Here is a 19593-nt window from a genome sequence, read left to right on the forward strand (position 1 = left end):
AATTTTTCCTGCTTCCAACACATCAACTTCGAGAACTGACTGTTCACTTGCTGCCAAATATATTCCACTCCTTGACAGGTGGCATTGTAATGAGATCAATGGTACTCTCTTCACTGGTCATTGGTGTTAATGTTATGGCTGATTGGTGTACAATGGCATGACAAAGCTAACAAGGTGATTAGGGCTGTCAAAGCATCCTTCACCACTGCATCGATTCTCAAGTGCCCTAACCCTTCGTTACCCTTTTATTGTTGAACTGGATGTTTCTGAATGAGGTGTGACTTGGCGCAGTCATGTTCTGCTTTCATCATGTTTCTGCTCCTTTGGTTTCTCCATGTATATCATTTGCCTGCCTCTTTTCCCCGTCCTTCCCCTGTTGTTTTGCCTTTTATACTCACCCAGTTAGCATTTTGTCTTATAGTATGCGTCTCCACTAAGTCCGTCTTAGACAGTGTGCCTCAGAAATGCAGTTTTCATAATCCTAAACTAAAGGCTGAGCATGCTTTTTTTTTTTTTTTTTTAGCTTTGTGGCTCCAATACAAAAATAAAACACTAATAAAAAAACCCACTAAAACATGACACCAAACATGTCTTGGTTGATTGACTATGTTGGGGTAAGGGAGACATTGTGTACATTTCTTTATTTGGGTCAGAAAGTTATACAGTTAGAGGGATGAGAAAGACATGCCCGAAGCTGTTTTAGATTTATTGGGGTTAGTTGCTCATGATCACACACTCGGCTCATGTGAAATCAAAACCCTCGGCCATGCTTTCTCCACAGAGAAGTTAAAACTCCCTGGGTGTCATTACAGATTAGCTAAGGAACAATAAGCACACTGTACATTACAAAATTCCACTAACAGTGGTCACATGCTTTATCACCTTACATTGGTTTTTAAGTTTCATTTCCTGAATGGGGTGCCAATTGGAAAACATCATGTTTCCTTTATCTTTGGTCCAAGTTTCTACTGGGAGCTATTATCACCTTTTATAGTGAACACACACACACACACACACATACACACACACTCAGGATGGGAAGCGTATGGAACATCACCCGTCACCTACAGTGTGGACACCCACCAGAAACACCACCTCTGACAGATTTCCCAATATGCAAACACTTTTTGTAGCCACGTAAGTGTCCATCTATCCTTGTTTGAAGAATTTTCCTTGCAGAATGCTTCTAGTTCTGAAATATTATTAGGCGGTCTTTTATGCACAGCATGTTTAAGCTCTACCTACATTTTCTAAATGATATATAAGTCAGGGGACTGGGAAGGCCATTCCACAAGCTTCAGTTCGCATTTCCTGTAGTTCATGGTCTCTTTTCATTTTCAGTTTCTTGACTGAATGTGTCACATTTGTTTAATGAATTGCTGAAATATACCAGAATCCATTCTTCTATCTACCTGTGAAATGTTTCCTGTGCTACTGGCTGCCATACAACCCCAGACACAATAGATCCACCTTATGTGTATTATTAATGCTGCTCCTTTTTTCAGGCTTATCTACATGTTGTTTTGCACACACTTTCACCTTTGTGATGAGGTCACAGGGAAGGTTTCCATCTGATGACTCTTCTATACAGATCTTGCAGCCTATGGCACTTTTCCACTGCATGGTATGGCTTGACTGGACTCTGCTATGATCGTTTTTTGGGGGCTTTCCACTGTGGATAATACCTGGTACCTGGTATTTTTTTTAGTACCACCTAGGTTCCAAGTGAGCCAAGCCAATACTAAATATGAGCCACGCATTGAGGGAGTAGGGAATTCTCCTTATTTTCCGTCTATATTTTACCTGGATAAATGTGTCATTTAATAAAGACTTTGCGTATGGTAATGTTCTGTTAATTTAAAATTATGCATCATTTACCTTATTACAGATAAAATTACAACAAAGGTTTCTGTCTGAGATTTTTACATCTCACTTGTTACCGATTTCCAAACAGGTGTTTATCGAAGTCACTCCTGTCGCAGCTCAATCTAACTTTAGTCATATCGAGCTCTACGTAGGTTCGTAAAATATTTTACATCCTTAATAGGGTACATGTTCAGTGAACAGGAAAGGCATTTGGAATACGGCCCGACCATGTATTCATACAGGTCTTCGATAATACAACATTATTCCTGCATGAAAGCGAGAGGAAGATGGCACCTACGTGGAGGTGGCACTAAACTGCAGTGGTAAAGCAAGCACAGAAAAGTAAAGCGAGCCAAGTTGAGTCGAATCGAACCGTACTGCGCAGTGGAAAAATGGCTTTAGTGTCAGTGTTTTGCCTTTTTGCCCAGCATATGGCCAGTTCTATCTGAGAGTTGAGTTCTATCTTGGTCTTCCAGATCTTACCTTGACTTCCACAGTTCCCCTTAACTGTCATTTCTTAATGATATTTTGGACAGTGGAAAGAGCTTTGACATCATAGCCTTCCTCTGATTTGTAGGCATCAATGAGGATTCATTTTCAGATCCTCAGTCAATCATCAGCTGCTGAGAGGAACCCATGGTTGTTGAGTGTTAGCACAAGGTTTGAAGAGTCAGAGGACTGATTACACTCTGCAGTTGTTTTTCTTAATGTTTTTAATTCTTTACCTGACTGACAAGTCCTAATGAGTCAATGAATGCTTAACGAGCTAATTAAATGAAATTAAATTAACTGCGCGTTAACATTTGCCGAACTTTTTTTAATTGTTTTATTTATTTTAAAAATCAATAAAATATGTGATTGGGCCAGGGATGCCCAAATGTTTGTATATAACTGTAAATAGATTTTTTTTAAAATAATAATTTACACTGTTTTTATTGCAGTAGTTTGTTTGTGGTAATAAGAAGTATTTTTATTTTTTGGAGATAGACTGCACTACCAATGAGATAATCATTGTATACATTTGATACTGTAAACAAACAAGCACAAATACTTTTTGTGCTAATATAATCAAATCTGATTACGTTATCAAAGGAAAATTTAACAGTTTATCTAATCCTACCGGCAAAACTCATGACTCTATATGGTGAATAAGCCACTCACCACCACGGGATAGTAGGCAGTTAAATGAGAGGACAGTAAAGCTCCTTTTAATCTGTTTTAGTTAAGCAAAGTGCATATAAACGGCAATGTCTTTCCACGACCGCTATGCTAGACATATTTATGGGTTCTTGGCATGGTTTTATGAACATTGGATAACCTCCGGTACACATATCATCGTCGTGCAGCCAGCTTTTTCCTGGAATTTCTCAAGTTCCAGCAGGATTGGCACTTGTTACAAATGATAGGGAAAACTTGTGGTAATCTAGTGTCAATAGAACCACATTTATGTACGGCATTTTCTCATGAGGACGAACTGAAATGGTTTTCAGAGGTGACTGATGCATTCACGCCTCTAGGAAGGGTGATTTTGTCAGACCCTCTAGACTATGTTGAAGTCTCCAGTTGCTGTTTATACAGGGGAGCTAATCGTGTGTTTCGTCCAGGACAGGTGAACAGAATTATAATTCCCTTCGGAAATATTGATCGACAACAGCATTCAGCCTTTGACAGCCTTTGAGACTGACTGAAGTTATCTGTTGTATTTTGTTTTCTCCAGCACACATTCGGTTGCTTTTGGAAAATCTATCGATTCCTCACTTGCCATAGTATTTTGAAATAAATTGTTTTATTTTCAGTTTTGTAGTTTTTAATACCAGCTGTAGGATGAGTGTACTTCATTTAGCATTAAATGCATTCTTGACCTCATATCTTCCCAGTCTTTCACTTCAGGGAATAAATGTGCCTGAACATGGTCGTCATGCTTGTATTTTTCAGTATATGTTTCTACTTGCTTTTTTAAATTTTTTTTTATCTGTTATGGCCAGCATTGGGTATAAATCACTGGACAGCAGCCATACAGTATGTACTAAAGAAAACCGATTATGAATGAGTGTATGTGTGAGTGCGTCTATTTATTACAAACGTCATGTTTCTTCATGCAGAACCTGAAGGCAGGAATATCACACCTATTCAGAAAACATACCTATTAGTCATTTTTTCCATCCTGAATAAAGAAATGTAGAGCATAGTATTAAGTAGATTTTTAAATGGACGTTCAAGCGTATTTTTCGGACTGCACGACTGGGCTTTTGGGCATGAACTACAGAGAGAGAAAAGGAAACAAAATAAGGAGGATGGCTTTATCATGTGGGTTGTGAATGCATGCGTGCGTGCGTGTCTGTGTGTGTAAATGACTCCTGTGGTATAAAATGTAATAGTACACCTGGAATTGTCTTGCAATGCAGGTGTGTGTGTGTGTGTGTGTGTGTGTGTGTGTGTGTGTGTGTGTGTGTGTATAAATGACTCCTGTGGTATAAAATGTAATAGTACACCTGGAATTGTCTTGCAATGCAGTTGTGTGTGTGTGTGTGTGTGTGTGTGTGTGTGTGTGTGTGTGTGTGTGTGTGTGTGTGTGTGATTTTAACCTCTTAATCATTAACCTTTTTTCTATGGATGAAATTCATTCCATATATAGCCTCAGGCTGTGCTCCAATAACACACACATTTGCTTGACCTCCCTTTCAGTGTCCACTGCCATCGTAAAGGCTATTTAGTTCCTGTCTACTATTGCTAGCTACACCTTGATTTTGCCAAAACTTTGGCAAACTTGGTCACTGTAATAGATTGCCTAGCTTTAAGTTGACTTTTAGCAAATCCGGCTAACTACAGGTAGTCAGGTTGATACCTGGTAATGTTAACGTTAGGTAGCTCTTGAAGGCTTGCTTAGCTATGTCATCCATAGTCTTTTATGTCAATTGCATTGTTGCGCCAAGGAAGTGAAAAGAAGGGATGAAATTTGACCTAAGCTGCACCCCGGGCCATTCCATTCCTACCCACTATTACTACCTGTTATCAGAAATTAGGCATAGGGAGAATTAAAATCTAATCACAAGCCAGATTTTATTTCAAGACAGAAGAGAAGCTCACAGGAAACATCTGTGAGATGCAGAGCAGTGGAGTGGAAGAGAGAGTAGTTCCTTTGTGTTTGTAATTGTGATGTTGTTATGTAGAACTAAACAGAGCAAAATCATTTATTAATCTACATTAACATATTATTCATTTAATTGATTGGCACATCCTATAGAATATTCATAAAATGATCATTTGTTTATTACACATGAGCAAGCAGATGACCAGTGTGATGAAAAGCAAAACTGGGTCAAAGCAGATTAGTTGATATCTTTGCTTTAGGCTTATGAGTTTGGGTTTACTAATGAAGGACATTTATTTATGAAGGACTTGAAGGACCATACTTGTCATTCTTCCAACATGACTGTGTAATAACAGAAGATGAGTTCAGATAAGATAGAAGCACACACAAGATAATCAATGCAGAAATAAAGGTTTGTCACAAGCTGATCCCAAATACAGATCCATTGCTACCTAGTTAGCTAGTTGATCAGAAGCTAATTCTATAGCTAACGAGATAGTTGTATTTTTTTTTTTCTTCAATCCTATGGCCCATTCCACTTTTACACAAGAATGCTATCTAGTTAGTTATAAATTCTGTGTAGTAGCTGTTAGAACTTTATTGCCTTCCTAATGAAACAAAAGTTTTCACACCACACAGCCATTGACCGCTGTTTTTTCCTCATTCACTTCCTTTGTATCCTTTGTTTCTGGTGTCCCTGGGGTGCATCTCACTTTTCAACTTGTGTTTCTGAGGCTTGTTTCTGTGTCCTATTTCCCTTGCCCCCCCCAACCCCACTTGCCCCCCACACACATTTGGCCTCTTGTGTTTCCTTGTAAGTCATGTAAATCATCTGAGAAGATGTTTATCTACTCAGCATATGCGATTCTTTGTGGTTCTACGAAACAGTCAAGAGTTTGCTTGAAATCAGTGTGTGAATCTTCACTTTAGAGTTTTATATGTTATAAGGTGTGAAGATGAGATATTTTAACCGTATGATCGATGGTATATCATATAAACTCAGCAACAACAAAAAAAAGAAACGCCCCTTTTTCAGGAGACGGTATTTTAAAGATCATTTTGTAAAATCCAAATAAGCTTTACAGATATTTATTGGAAAGGGTTTACACGATGTTTTTCATGCTTGTTCAATGAAGCATAAATAATTGTTACACATGCACCTGTGGAACAGTCTTTAAGACACTAACAGTTTACAGGCGGTAGGCGATTAATGTCACAGTTACAGTAACTTAGGATACTAAAGAGACCTTTCGACTGACTCTGAAAAACACCTGCGTGAACATGCCATAGACCTGCTGCAGGGAGGCATGAGGACTGCAGATGCAGCCAGAGAAATAAACTGCAATGTCTGTAATATAAGATGCATAAGATGGTGCTACAGGGAGACAGGAAGGACAGCTGATCGTCCTTGCAGTGGAAAATTACATGTAACCGTGTGTCCCCCCAGACGTGATCGAGAACTTGCAGATGCCTTGGTGGAAGAGTGGAGGAACATCTCACAGCAAGAACTGACAAATCTAGTGCAGTCCATGAGGATGAGATGCACTGAAGTAGTTATAGTAGACACACCTCATACTGACTGTAACTTTTAATATTGACCCCCCCTTTGTTCAGGGATTCATTATTCCATTTCTGTTCGTCAAATGTCTGTGAAACTTGTTCAGTTCATGTCTCAGTTGTTGAATCTTTTTATGTTAATGAAAATATTTACACATGGTAAGAAATTTGCTGGAAATAAAAGCAGTTGAATGTGAGAGGACAGTTCTTGTTCTTTTTTTTTTGTTGCGTATATGTCATCGTGTTTAGGAATGTGTTTATCCTGACATATATAGATACTGTCAGAACCCCTAACTGCATTGAAAGATTTTGTAGAAATGTTTTATTTACTAATGGAGCGGCATGGTGGTGTAGCAGGTAGCGTTACTGTCTCTCAGCTCCAGCGTCACTGCTTGGTCTTGAGCTCAGGTTTCTGTCTGTATGGAGTTTCACAATTTCTCCCATTGTCCTTGCTGCTTTCCTCCCATAACCCAAAAATATGCTGGTAGGTTGATTGGCTATGCTAAATTGCCTGTGAATTGAGATTGCGTACAGTGCACTGTCATGGATTGACATCCCATCTGTAATGTATTCCTACCTCATTACTAATGAATGATTGTTATGTTAGAAATTGTTAGTTTCAGCTATATATTGATAAAGTACCATCCACTCTTTAGCTAGAAACTACTATTCAGATTCCCTCCCCTTCTGTTCATCAATGGTATGTTCCAGTTTCACAGAGATCCCACCTTTGCTCCTGTCTAAAACTGTTTTTCCTCTGTGTTGTTTTTCATTCAGAGTGTGACCTTTTGTCTCTTAACTATCAGATGACTGCTGAGACTTGACATATTGTTCTTGTGTTATTAAATGTGCTTCCATTCCCCAAAGTATCGACATGCACGTTCCTCAGTGTTATGTCTGTCTTCTTGTTTTAGCTCGAGTGTGTGAATTTCGTTCCAAACGAGCTATTCTGTCTAAAATATTATGGCTGTTTGTGGGTTGGAGGGGTGGGTTATATTGTCTGAACATGTAGTGCCAGCTCACTATCATTTTGGTGTGTGGAGAGGATTCTTGGACATCGGGAATAGCTATGAGACTGAAGCAATTTTTTAGAAAAAAGATAGTGTTGTTTAATGTACCTAAAGAACCACCCGGGAACAGCAATTGTTCATAGTTTTAGTCAGAGTTTGCTGTTTCAGCATGTTAAGCCATGTTAAGCTGTTTTCATATCGGTGGTTTATATGTAGAAAAATGTGTAGCCTATAACGATGGCATTTCTTTTGGCTGTGTAGCGCGTTTTCCTTGTTAGCTGCTTCAATACATTTAAGGGATACTCAAGTATTTTTCTCTGTGGGAGATAAGGTGTAATGGGTGAGCAGAAATAGAAATTATCTTTAATATCTACTGATCTACTATCTATTCAAATAGATGTTTACAAGAAGAATGGTCGACTCTTTTCATGGTCACAATCTGGAATGTTCTGATCAGTGTTCTGGGTGCTTTCTTAGCAAGTTTTTAACACATTTGAGGGAAATGTTGATATTCCTGACTGTTTGGTCTCATTTTTACTGAAACTGTACCTTTACTTTGTTCATATAAAAGAATCCATGATGATCTGCTAGCTAACTAAACTATTAGCCTCAGCCATTAGCTAGCTTAAGTTTGAGTCCATATTTCCCAGTTGCTTAGCAACATTTTTGCCCAAATTTAACCACTTAAATGGTAGCAGTACTGTGTGTTTCCCATTACCATGCCTAAACCACATTGGAACTGATATAAAATAATATTCTAACTCTGAATATCCTAACCCAGTAATTGAAGCTCAATGTTTTATGCCATTAATGTTGCTCTCTTTCAGTATGGGAAGTTGTTACAAGATACTGTGATGAACACATCAGGACTACACTGAATAATTGTTCTAATAAAGTTTGTCATTTTTAAGGGATATTCTGTTAGAAGGCGGCTCGGCAGTAGACGCTGCTATTTCTGCGCTGCTATGTACATCACTAATTAATCCTCAGAGCATGGGAATTGGAGGAGGCTCCATCTTCACCATCATGAACAAAGACGGTATGTTTAATTACTGTTTTCAGCGCACCCGCATTCACTTCACCTACTGGTTTTGTATCCTAATCAGAGCCAAAGGTGTGCGTTTTAAGTCTCATTAAAGATAAATGCCTCATTCTCTCAGCTAACTGCTCAGAGTTGGACAAAGGAACTCAAGCAAGGGAAAGTGGAGGGAAACATCTAAGTGTCACTCAACCGACATCAGTGTTTCCTGTGTCACTGACCTGGTTATAGGAACTATTATTGTCTCTTCATGGCCCAAGTTTTGAAAAGTTGAAAAATGTTAACAGCTGTTATTTTGCAGCTTTGTAAAAATATTTGTCTTGGCCCAAAACCAGCTGAAACCAAATATGACAACTTGAGTGTTACAACATACTGATGATCTAGCATGAACAACATATATACATATATGCTGCAGGGGAAATAAGTATTAGCATCAACATTTTTTTCAGTAAATATATTTCCAATGAGGCCATTCACATGAAATTTTCACCAGACATCAGTATTAACTCAAGAAATCCGGAAATATAAAGAATTCACAGCATTAAAGTCCATAAATGAAGTTATGTGTAATAAAGAGGAATAACACAGGAAGAAGTATTGAACACGCTAACTGAAATGTATGGAATACTTAGTGGAGAAGCCTTTGTTTGTAATGACAGCTTCAATGTATGACAGCTTCCTGTATGAAGAAATTAATCAGCCGCAGTATTGTTACTATACTTTTACTCACCTCAAAAAAGTTTTTTAACACATCTAGATGCAAATACCAGGAAATGGAAGCTGAGTTTCCGATCTGTTGTCTCATATTCATATTTTGATTTCAAACCCAAGTGTCTTCACTGTATAGCAAAAACAAAAGAATCGGCTTTACCATTCCAATACTTTTGGAGGGGAATTAATATGCCAGAGAAGTACTGTAAGGCATTTGAGCATAATAATAACAATGACAATAATAATAATAATAATAATAATAATAATAATAATAATAATAATAATAATGTATTTCTTTTCTAGGTGATGTGAGCGTGATCAACTCAAGAGAAACGGTCCCTAAAAGCTTCCCAGCAAACCTGCTGGACAAATGTCCCACTTCCATAACATTAGGTCAAGTCGGTAGGTCAATCTGCATCAGTTTACTAATCTTATCATTTTACTTAGAGGTGTGACAATATACAGGTAATATACACTCACCATCCAACTCAGAATTGTATTGTTGCTAGTGTGCTGTACCAGTATGATACAGACGGCATGTTATATTAAACTGGCTATAAGATTGTTATGTTGTAAATGAGACAAAGTAGTAGAGTATAACAACTTTATATTTTAAAAAAATGTTGTCAGATATATTAAACATTGTGAGATCAGCCGTTTATTAAATCCTCAAACCAGCCCATCTGGTACCCACATCCATGCCACAGTTAACGTCACAGAAATCACACTTTTTCTTCATTCTGACGTTGATGTGAACATTACCTGAAGCTCTTGAGCTGTATCCGCATGATTTGTTTTGCACTGCGCTGCTGTCACCTGATTGGCTGATTAGATACTTGCATGAATGTGCAGTTGTACATGTGTTCCTAATAAAAAGGTTGGTGAGTAGATTAGGCATTTAAAAACATCATTGTTACAGTCTTGCTCTAAAATGTAAATAGATCTCCTGGGCTGATTGACCAGAACACTGATAAAGCCTACACTTGTACTTGTACTTGTATTTTCACACGGATACCAGATACTCATAAGGCATTGTGTTTAATTCAACCCCATACGGCCACTGAAAGCCTAAATCTAAACCAGACACACAAGATCTGATTGTGAAATAACAGATTCCAGGCCAAACCCACAGAACCATACAAGGAACATTTTTTGCTTATTCATTTCGGATATATTTCTATTCTATTCTATTCTAAATGCGTAAATGAATAGCGAGTAATGCAATGCCTGGATTAGATCCTCTCTCACTTCAGCTAATCAGAACACTCTACTGCACCTATATTAATATCTAATGGTGTGTGTGTGTGTGTGTAGGTGCACAGTGGATTGGTGTTCCAGGTGAGCTGCGTGGTTATCAATATGCTCACTCCAGGTTTGGTAAACTGCCTTGGGCTCGACTGTTCCAGCCCAGCATTAAACTGGCCAGAAAAGGCTTTCCTGTTCCCGAGTACTTCAGCAATCTTCTCAAATACCCAACCATCACTAAACTGGTGCAGAGCACGTCATTGTGGTACTGACACACACACACATTCAGATATATTCATAAATACAGACACAATACACACATGTGGTTTCAGGCATCTCATGGAGTCAGGCATTGTTGATCAGATCATAAACATATACACACACACACAAACACACAAACACACACACACACACACACACACACACACACACACATACACACACACACAGAGTACTCTGTATTGTTTTTAGTTCTTCTCGTTTTTCTCCTCTTTCCACTAATTCTACTTGTTGCTCCACTTTTCTGCTTGTCTTGGTTCCATATTGGTTTCCTTATTTCCGAGTCCACCGAAGCACCTACCTTCTTCTACTTCCCTTCTAGTTTTCTGAGTTGCCCTGGTTTCTTGTACCTCTGTGTCCGGTCTGATCTGTTGAACTCTGCATGTCTGCCTGAAGAATGATGGCTTTTGATCATGTTAAATGGAAATTCCTGAATAAAGCAACTTTATTATGAATGACATCCATCTGACATCCATCTGACATCTGTCTGACACGTGTTAGAAAACCACGTCAGCCTGGTACTGGACAACACATACATGTAGCTACCTAGCATTTAATCAGACGGCTGATCTGTAGTGAATTGTTGTGTGGTTTTTGTTTGTGTGTTGTTTTTGTAGTCAGTTATTTTGCCGCGAGGATAAAACCGTGATCGGTCCAGGCGATACACTACGGTACCCAAAACTTGCTGACACTCTGGAAATGATTGCGGAAAAGGGGCCCGACGCTTTTTATACAGGCAAAATCGCAGAAGACTTAATCCAAGATGTGAAGGCAGAAGGTACTTTAGTGTGTGTGTGTGTGTGTATGTGTGTGTGTTTGTGTGAGTGTGTGAGAGAAAGAGAGAGAGAGAGAGAGAGAGAGAGAGAGAGAAAAAAAAACTATGAATATGTTAGTGTTTGGTTAACAGATTTAAATGGCTCATTTGACACCAAATAGAATATAAAGAAAGAATATGGCAAACATTGAAATAAATTCACTTCATTGTGTGTGTGTGTGTGTGTGTGTGTGTTTCAGGTGGATCATTGTCATTAGAGGATCTAAGCTCTTTTAAGGTGAGAATGACTAGTGTGTTACTGTATGTATTTTAGTGGACTTGTGTTATATTGTTTGATGTGTGTTTATTATATGTGTTATTGTGTGTGTTCAGGTGAGGGTCGATGAAGCGTTATCGGTTCCGCTGGGCGATTTTACCATGCATTTCCCTCCTCCGCCATTTGGAGGCACTCTACTCAGCTTCATCCTCAATGTCATGCAGGGTTTGTTTAACTAAAATCACCAAAGAAGAGATACAATAAAAATTTTATACAATATAAGTACCAAAAATGACATAGCTCATGTAGGATGTGTGTGTGTGTGTGTGTGTTTTGCAGGTTTTGGACTGTCTCCACCATACGTGAAGGGTGAGGAGAGAAAACTGACACTTCATAGATACATAGAAACACTAAAGTTCGCAAACGGACAGAAGAAGAATATCAGAGACCCGCTGCACAGCCAGTACAGAGTAAGCACATTTGCATTCGATAGTAGATTGAGTGTGAGTGTGTGTGAGTTCTAGGGAAGTACTGACACACATACACCTTGATACATCCACCAAAACACCAACTTGACGATACATCCATGTCCCAGTACACTCCCTGCCACACTAAAATACACTCAACTCGGCCTCATTATGAATTCCTCATTCAAATCTTTGCTCATTCCTGTTTGCTTGTCTTTTTGTGTCTAGTTTAATGTGACTTGTGATGCCATTGTCCTCATTTTGTTTGATTATTACTTCCTGTAGAATCGAAACAACATTCTGCTTGCTCAATTTAGAGGTGAAAAAATCATGAATTCATTAGCTACACCACTGGGCAAGTGGAAGCTCCAGTGCTGCCCAGTCTCATGTGTTTGGTTATCTAGGCTAAGTGAGGAATATTCAGCTTATCTCTTTTTACCAGAGGCCAAAACATGGAATTTCTACCTATGTTGGTTTGCCCGTGTTCAGCATTGAATTTATTTGTGATGTCACACTCCACAGGAGTACTTAATGGCTCATATGAAAGTAGATACTCAGGGCTTTAAGAATTTGCAGTGTTTCACAAGTTGTTTTTTTTAATCTAGCCTACTAGGTTTAAATATTATTATTTTATTGTAGCGGTGTTTTGCTATCAAAAAAAGCTTTAAGTTGTCCTGTCTGTTTTGTGTCTGTGGAGAGGTGTGAATTATTTGTCCAGCAGGGGGCTCACAAGCCTCCCCTTTCCCATCACCTTGCTCACCAGCAGCTAAACACAGAGTCACAATAGTTCACACTAGGGCTGCAATTAACAATGATTTTCATAGTTGGCTGATTATTTTCTTGATTAATCGGATGGGGGGCAAACTTTCAGGTTAGTAAAAAACTAATGGGTTCCATTTGAGACGATATTACCTTTCTAAAATTCATACACTAGAACAATGGTTCTCAACCTTTTGTGAGCTTTGGACCCCTAGAATATTTCGAACAATCCACAAGGACCCCCTCACGCCACAACAATTATAGGCTATATATTAAACAGTCATTTCTATATATGTTGCTTTATTTTGATAATATTTAACATGAATAATATCAACATTAAAACTGAATCAAAACATTTCAGGATTTTATTTTTTACATTTTATTGTTGGTGTGACATTTAATTTGACTCTGAATTATCCTTTGTTTATTTTTATTTTTTTAATTTAAACATTTTTAAAACTAGACCCCCTGCAATTACACCACTGACCACTAGGAGTCCACGGGGTCCCCCCCCCCCCCCCCCTCTCCCCTCGCTCTCCTCTCTCTCTCTCTCTCTCAACAAACACAACTTGTGTCTTTTACAGAGAGAAACATATGGGTTACGCATGTAACGCTGTTAACGCCACCATGTGGTGTTGCAGGCTTTCTGCCCTCCTCCATTCCCCACACCAGAACAAGAGAAAATACACCTGCTGTGTCCAGTAAGGGCTCTCTGTACTTGCGTCCAACGCTCCGGTCAGTGGCGTAAGATGGAGCAGCTGCTGGTCTGCTTTGGCAGTGACAGTAGAGGTGATGCTGTGTCAAAGCAGTGCATCTCTAATTGGGTAGTGGAAGCAATCTCTACTGCTTATGAAGCGCGCGGTCTCGCTACGCCTCTGGGCATAAGGGCTCATTATACTAGGGCGTTCGCCTCTGCGAAGGCTTTGTCCAAAGGGCTATCCTTACAGGATGGGTGTGCTGCTGCAGGGTGGTCTACGCCACACACATTCTTTCATTATTATAGCCTGGATATTCACTCCACCCTGGGCTCAAGTGTCTTGCAGTGACCCTCGGGCTTGGGTCTTTTTGGACAGGCCGTACCCTTGGTATGACGGAGTGGGTATTCTTCTTCCCATAGTGTTATGCTAAACGCAACATCAAAGTTCCCTTTGAAAGGGAACGTCTGGGTTACGCATGTAACCCTGTTCCCTGAGAAGGGAATGAGACGTTGTGTAGCTTTGTTATACCAGGGCAGGCCTGTGAACTGCGTCTTCACTTCAGATAATAGAGGCTGATGGCACGGTTCACAGGTGCCATATTTATATCACGTGACGCACTTAATTGCCACGTCGCCTGATCATGGCAGGCCACGCTGTTATACTAAAATAATGCACACCTGCTGACCAATCAGATTCGAGAATTTAACTAATGTATGGTGGCCTAGTTAAGTGCATTAATACAGAGTAATGAACACAAGCCAGTCTATGATTTCTGCTCTTCATTTTGCCACGTACTATGAGCCAGATCCTGCCTCGGCTGATGATTGTATTGTAGCAAGGCTGTGGGATTTGGAACAAGTATTCAATAGAGAGTATCTTTATTTAAGTTGCTTATCTTTGCTATTCTTGACTGCCTGGTTGCTTATCCTTGCTGTTTTTGACTGTGTGATTGCTAATTTAGTCTCTTTACGGCTTCTTGTCTGTTCAGTTTGGGCCTTCATAACTTTCTGCTAGCTCATTTCGGTTGTTCGTCACTTACTGTTCGCTCATTTCCTGTTTCAGGCAGACCATCTGATGGATTCAGGCTTTGCTGATCACATCAGGTCGATGATCAGCAGCAGTGGTACACACCCAATTTCTTACTACAATGTCACCCCCTCCACCGATCGATTTGGGACAACGCATGTTTCCGTTCTAGCTAGTGATGGCTCAGCAGTTTCTGTCACTAGCACCATCAATCACATGTGAGTACTGCAGTTACACAGTGTGTGTATCAGATGCTAATATTTGGTAGGGTTTATTTGCTTATGTGGGTTTTTTTCCCTGTTTGTTCAGTTTTGGATCAGGTATCTATTCTCCTAAAACGGGGATCATACTAAACAACGAGGTGGCGGATTTCTGTGGAAGAGCTGATTCTGTCTCTGCAGGTAAACTGCTTTCTAGACGATAACAACAACAACAACAACAACAATAATAACGATAATTATTATTATCGTTATTATTACTGTTATTATTATTATTGTTATTATTATTATTATTATAGTAATAGAATAATGATAAGAATTGTCTCACACACACACATCCCCTAGTTTTGTCCCTGTTAACCCATCATACACCATTGGTCCATTGTTTCCTGTACCATTAACCCTCACACCATCTTTTAATATTTGGTCATCGTTTCTTGGGGATAAAAATAAAGAAATCACAGGGGGTATGCTAATTATTATTGGGGTTTTTTTAGTTTTTTTTAGCTTTAATTAATCTGTATCTTGGTGTCTGTGCAGGTGAACAGCCACCATCCTCCATGTCACCGGTTATTATCCACTCAAAGCACAGAGAGAAAGTTTTAGTTATCGGAGGATCTGGAGGGAGTCAGATTATCACCGGCATTGCCACGGTAAAGCACACACCGCACACATTGAACGCATGCACACACACACACACACATACACACAGAGTATTGTGTCTAGTTCTTCTAGTTTTATTCCTCTGTCCTCTAATTCTACTTGTTGCTCCACTTTCCTGCATGGTCTTAGTTACCCTTATTATCTAGTCCACCTAACCACCTACCTTCTTCTACTTCTACTCTCTCTCTCTCTCTCTCTCTCTCTCTCTCTCTCTCTCTCTATTCTAACACTTAAGATACTACCAAGGTAAAAAAAACAAAAACTGGATTTTCCCATCAGCTAGAACTTATTCAGAGAAGTCAAAATCACATTTATATTAGAGAGAATGTTCAGGACAGGTTCGGGAAAGAGAATGTGTGTTGTGGAAAGTGCATGTACAATTTCAAAACTGTTTTACACATCCTGTAAAACTGACAACGTTTAATACGTGTATAGTTATGTATGTTACACATAGTAATTTCATTAATGATTAAAAAGAAGTTCTTATTGTTTTACATGTGCAAAGCTTGTTAACATTTTGGACTCAACATTTCTAAATAAAGAATATCTTTCATTGAGACTTAGTACATACTGTACTAACTCGTATAACGCTACATCATGAGAGATAACTGATAAATGTTCTAGAATTTTTGTGATTTTTTTTTTTCTTTACACTTATTCTTTGTTAAATGTTTTTGTGTTCTTTGACCTTTTATACAGGCAATAATGAACAAACTGTGGCTTGGGATGAACCTGGAAGATGCCATCCATGACAAAGTGGTTTTTGTCAGCTCAGATAATTCAGTGTTGGTAGAGCGGGGGTTTAATGAGGTAGATATGATTTCAGAAAAAGTTCAAATTCCTACTGTTTCTCTGCACTATTATACATTAGACCATAAAGCCACGACTCTGTTATTCACACCACTGCCTTTTAGAACTTGCACATACAGGATTGTACCTTACATTTGCACATTCTGAAAGTAAATGAATCTGCGCTGATCGTAACCTCTATAACAGATTATCTTGTAATTGACTTAATGTGTAGCTTTGTCTATTCTCATTGGATAGCATTTAAGTAAGGAATATGTTTTATTCTTCTTAAACCACAGCAATTTGCCAAAGATTGAATTTCTTATTAACGGAAGAGCAACACATCATAGTTTTTAATCATTTATAGTTGCGTTTAAGACTGTGGAACGTCCACAAAAAAAAAAAAAATAGTTTCTGTTACCATTTATAACAGCTATAAACAATTATTCACTCACCAGCCTCTCCTTTTTGAAATGAATAAGATTGTTACAAAGCACTGACACAGTGGAGACTCCTTCCTTAAACGAGCGCCTTAAAATAATCCTGGGATTTGAATTACAGCCAGAAGTACTGTCAGAGTTGGGCTGTTATAGAAAATAGATCAACACCTTCTGACCAATAAGATTCAAGCATTCGTTTAATCATTGCTCGTTAACTTCAGCTAATGTATGCGATGCGATTCATACAAACAAAAATGGCTCATTTTTCAAATATGTCCATAATAAGGTACTTATATATTGAAAAAAACTAAACAAACAAAAAACAGTATGCTGATTCTGCCTTCAGTATGGGGTGGATGCTGCCTAAAAATGCTGCCTACCTAGGGAGCCACCTCCTGAATGGAATGCAGGACAAGTGAAAATATTTGTACATGTCCAAAATATCACATATTGAACATTAGCGACACATGCTTAGTTGTAACTGACAGTTTCCCTACATTCCCATCAATAAGATGGTCTGTTTTCATTTGTTAACATGTTTGGGTTTTTTTTTTCTTTTACAGTCGATGAAGAAAGCCATGCAGTCTTTCGGACATGACGTAAAAGATAACCAATTTTCCTTCAACGTTGTGAATGGCATAATGAAAGAGCACGGCTGCATCACCGCTGTCTCTGACGCTAGGAAAAAAGGAGAAGCATCAGGCTACTGATCACCCTGGAGCAGATTCAACTCACATCTTAACTCAGAACTTTTTCATTTGACTGTAGAGAATCTAGATTATACCATTTCCATATTATACTGTGTGTGAGACCGTACATCTCTGCCTATTACTTATTCCTTATACTGGAGATTTTTATGTAATGTAGCAGCCTAATACAGGGAACTGAGTTTATATTTTACTGTAAAATAACATGACCAATTTTTACATGAATTTTCTTGTGTAACACACAAGACTCAAAAGAGATTTGGGGATCCATGAATTGGACGATGATTAGTTGACAATCTAGTACAAAGTCCAAAAATCAAGGTTTTAAGGAGGGCATTTATCAAACACAATGAGTAAATCCTGGAGGCAAGGGTCAGAAGAGGAAATGCAATCACTACTGTTTCAGATCGTACTCAAACTAAAAATTGACGAGACTTCGCAATGGTTCTTAGTTAGAGTTTGCTTTATTCATATATATATATATATACTGTGTAAACTAAAAGTTCTTACCACGTAGTTCACCTTTGCTGGGAGGGAGGTATAATGTCCTGTACTCATGTCACACTAATACAGTAGGACAGTAACCCTAAACAAAAATGACATATTTGCGCATAGTATCTCGAATCACTGAGCTGCCAGTTGTTGCCATAGGAACAACTGCCTATTTTATAACACAAAATGATCACTCTAAACTCCCTGTACTGTAGTGGTGTTCTCGTTCAAAATAAAAACCACTATGCCCTCTGAAGACCCCGCTCCTTCCGATATGAAAAGGCAAGCACAAAACGCAGGACTGTACCTTGGAGTTCCAGAGCTTCCTAAAGAATATTTCTCTTGGCACCAAACTCTGTTAAATTTTATATTGAGTTTTATACTTTAAATATATTCAGGCATCCTACAGGAATTTTCTGGGATGACCTTTAGGTGTGAGCCCCTAGAACTGTCACTACAATGTCCACTAGCATTTAATGTTGGTTGGCATTTAATGTTTCATCTTAATACATAGTTCATATTAATAGTGCTCTACAGTACATCTGACTGTGAGTTTCCCATTCTTAATACATTACTACCCTAGACATATGTGATCTGAAGCAGAGCTACTTCACAAAAAATGAAGCTAAATCAAGCAGCAGATTCTGTTCTGTTCACCTGAATAAACATACATTATTGATACAGGCCTGGATAGAAATGTATCAGAGTAACAATTACACTACAAAAAAAAAAAAAAAGCTATGAAAAGCTCAAAACAAAGCATCACACAGAGCAGCAAATAAACCAAACTGAGCCAAATTAGCAGACTGTGCCTCAAGTGAATGGAAATGTGACATCATTTAGACTACTTTTCATGTAGCCTTATACTTATACTTGTATTAATACTATATTGTATTAATATTATGTTTTAATACTGTTTTGTATAATTTTACATAATCGTGATGTTAACTGTATAGTTTTTGTACTGATTTTTAAACTTCATTACTGTATTTTTTTTTTTTTTTTTTTTTTTTTTAATATACATATCAGGGTTTCTTTTGGGATCTAGCAGGACATATAGCCAAATGACAAATGTTCATTTTTGCATTAGCCAAAATGTTAGCTTTAATTTTGTTTGTGTATAGTAGCCATGCAGTTATTGTTGTTTGCTGTCCCATGGAGTACATCAGTGTTAACTTAGACTTAAAATAGCACTGACAACCCCACAGGACCATTAAAGGAAATAAAAAAAAAAAAAATTAAAAAAAAGGAAAGAAAGAAAGAAAAAAAGATATATTATATTGCATCAGTAATGGGAACTATATATTTTTTTAATGTGACTTTTTATTAGTCTTGGCTATATCTGCTATCATTCAAGTGGTATGAATGTGTGTGTGTTGTGGAACACTGTATGGAGCAATCTACAAACATACGTGTGTGTTTTTACATGTGTAATATAGTGACTCCTTTTTGAAACCAAGGTGTTTGGTGCATCACACTATCTGCTTGTGCATACATATTAAACT

The 19593-nt window shown here is 38.3% G+C and overlaps 1 protein-coding gene across 1 annotated transcript in view; it reads left to right on the plus strand.

The window, feature by feature from the left end:
• ggt5b (gamma-glutamyltransferase 5b) overlaps positions 1-19341 on the plus strand; it is a 28687-nt gene extending 9346 nt beyond the window's left edge. Inside the window, exons 2-13 of the mRNA XM_017489716.3 lie at positions 8436-8563; positions 9578-9676; positions 10589-10784; positions 11416-11576; positions 11813-11850; positions 11946-12054; positions 12169-12299; positions 14816-14997; positions 15089-15180; positions 15538-15650; positions 16360-16470; positions 17453-19341. Coding sequence (XP_017345205.1) covers positions 8436-8563; positions 9578-9676; positions 10589-10784; positions 11416-11576; positions 11813-11850; positions 11946-12054; positions 12169-12299; positions 14816-14997; positions 15089-15180; positions 15538-15650; positions 16360-16470; positions 17453-17599 — 1507 coding nt within the window. The 3' untranslated portion in view covers positions 17600-19341. The remainder of the gene's footprint in view (positions 1-8435; positions 8564-9577; positions 9677-10588; positions 10785-11415; positions 11577-11812; positions 11851-11945; positions 12055-12168; positions 12300-14815; positions 14998-15088; positions 15181-15537; positions 15651-16359; positions 16471-17452) is intronic.
• The last annotated feature ends 252 nt before the right edge of the window (positions 19342-19593 follow it).

This window comes from Ictalurus punctatus, chromosome 16, assembly GCF_001660625.3.
Source record: "Ictalurus punctatus breed USDA103 chromosome 16, Coco_2.0, whole genome shotgun sequence".
Classification (NCBI taxonomy): Eukaryota; Metazoa; Chordata; class Actinopteri; order Siluriformes; family Ictaluridae; genus Ictalurus; species Ictalurus punctatus.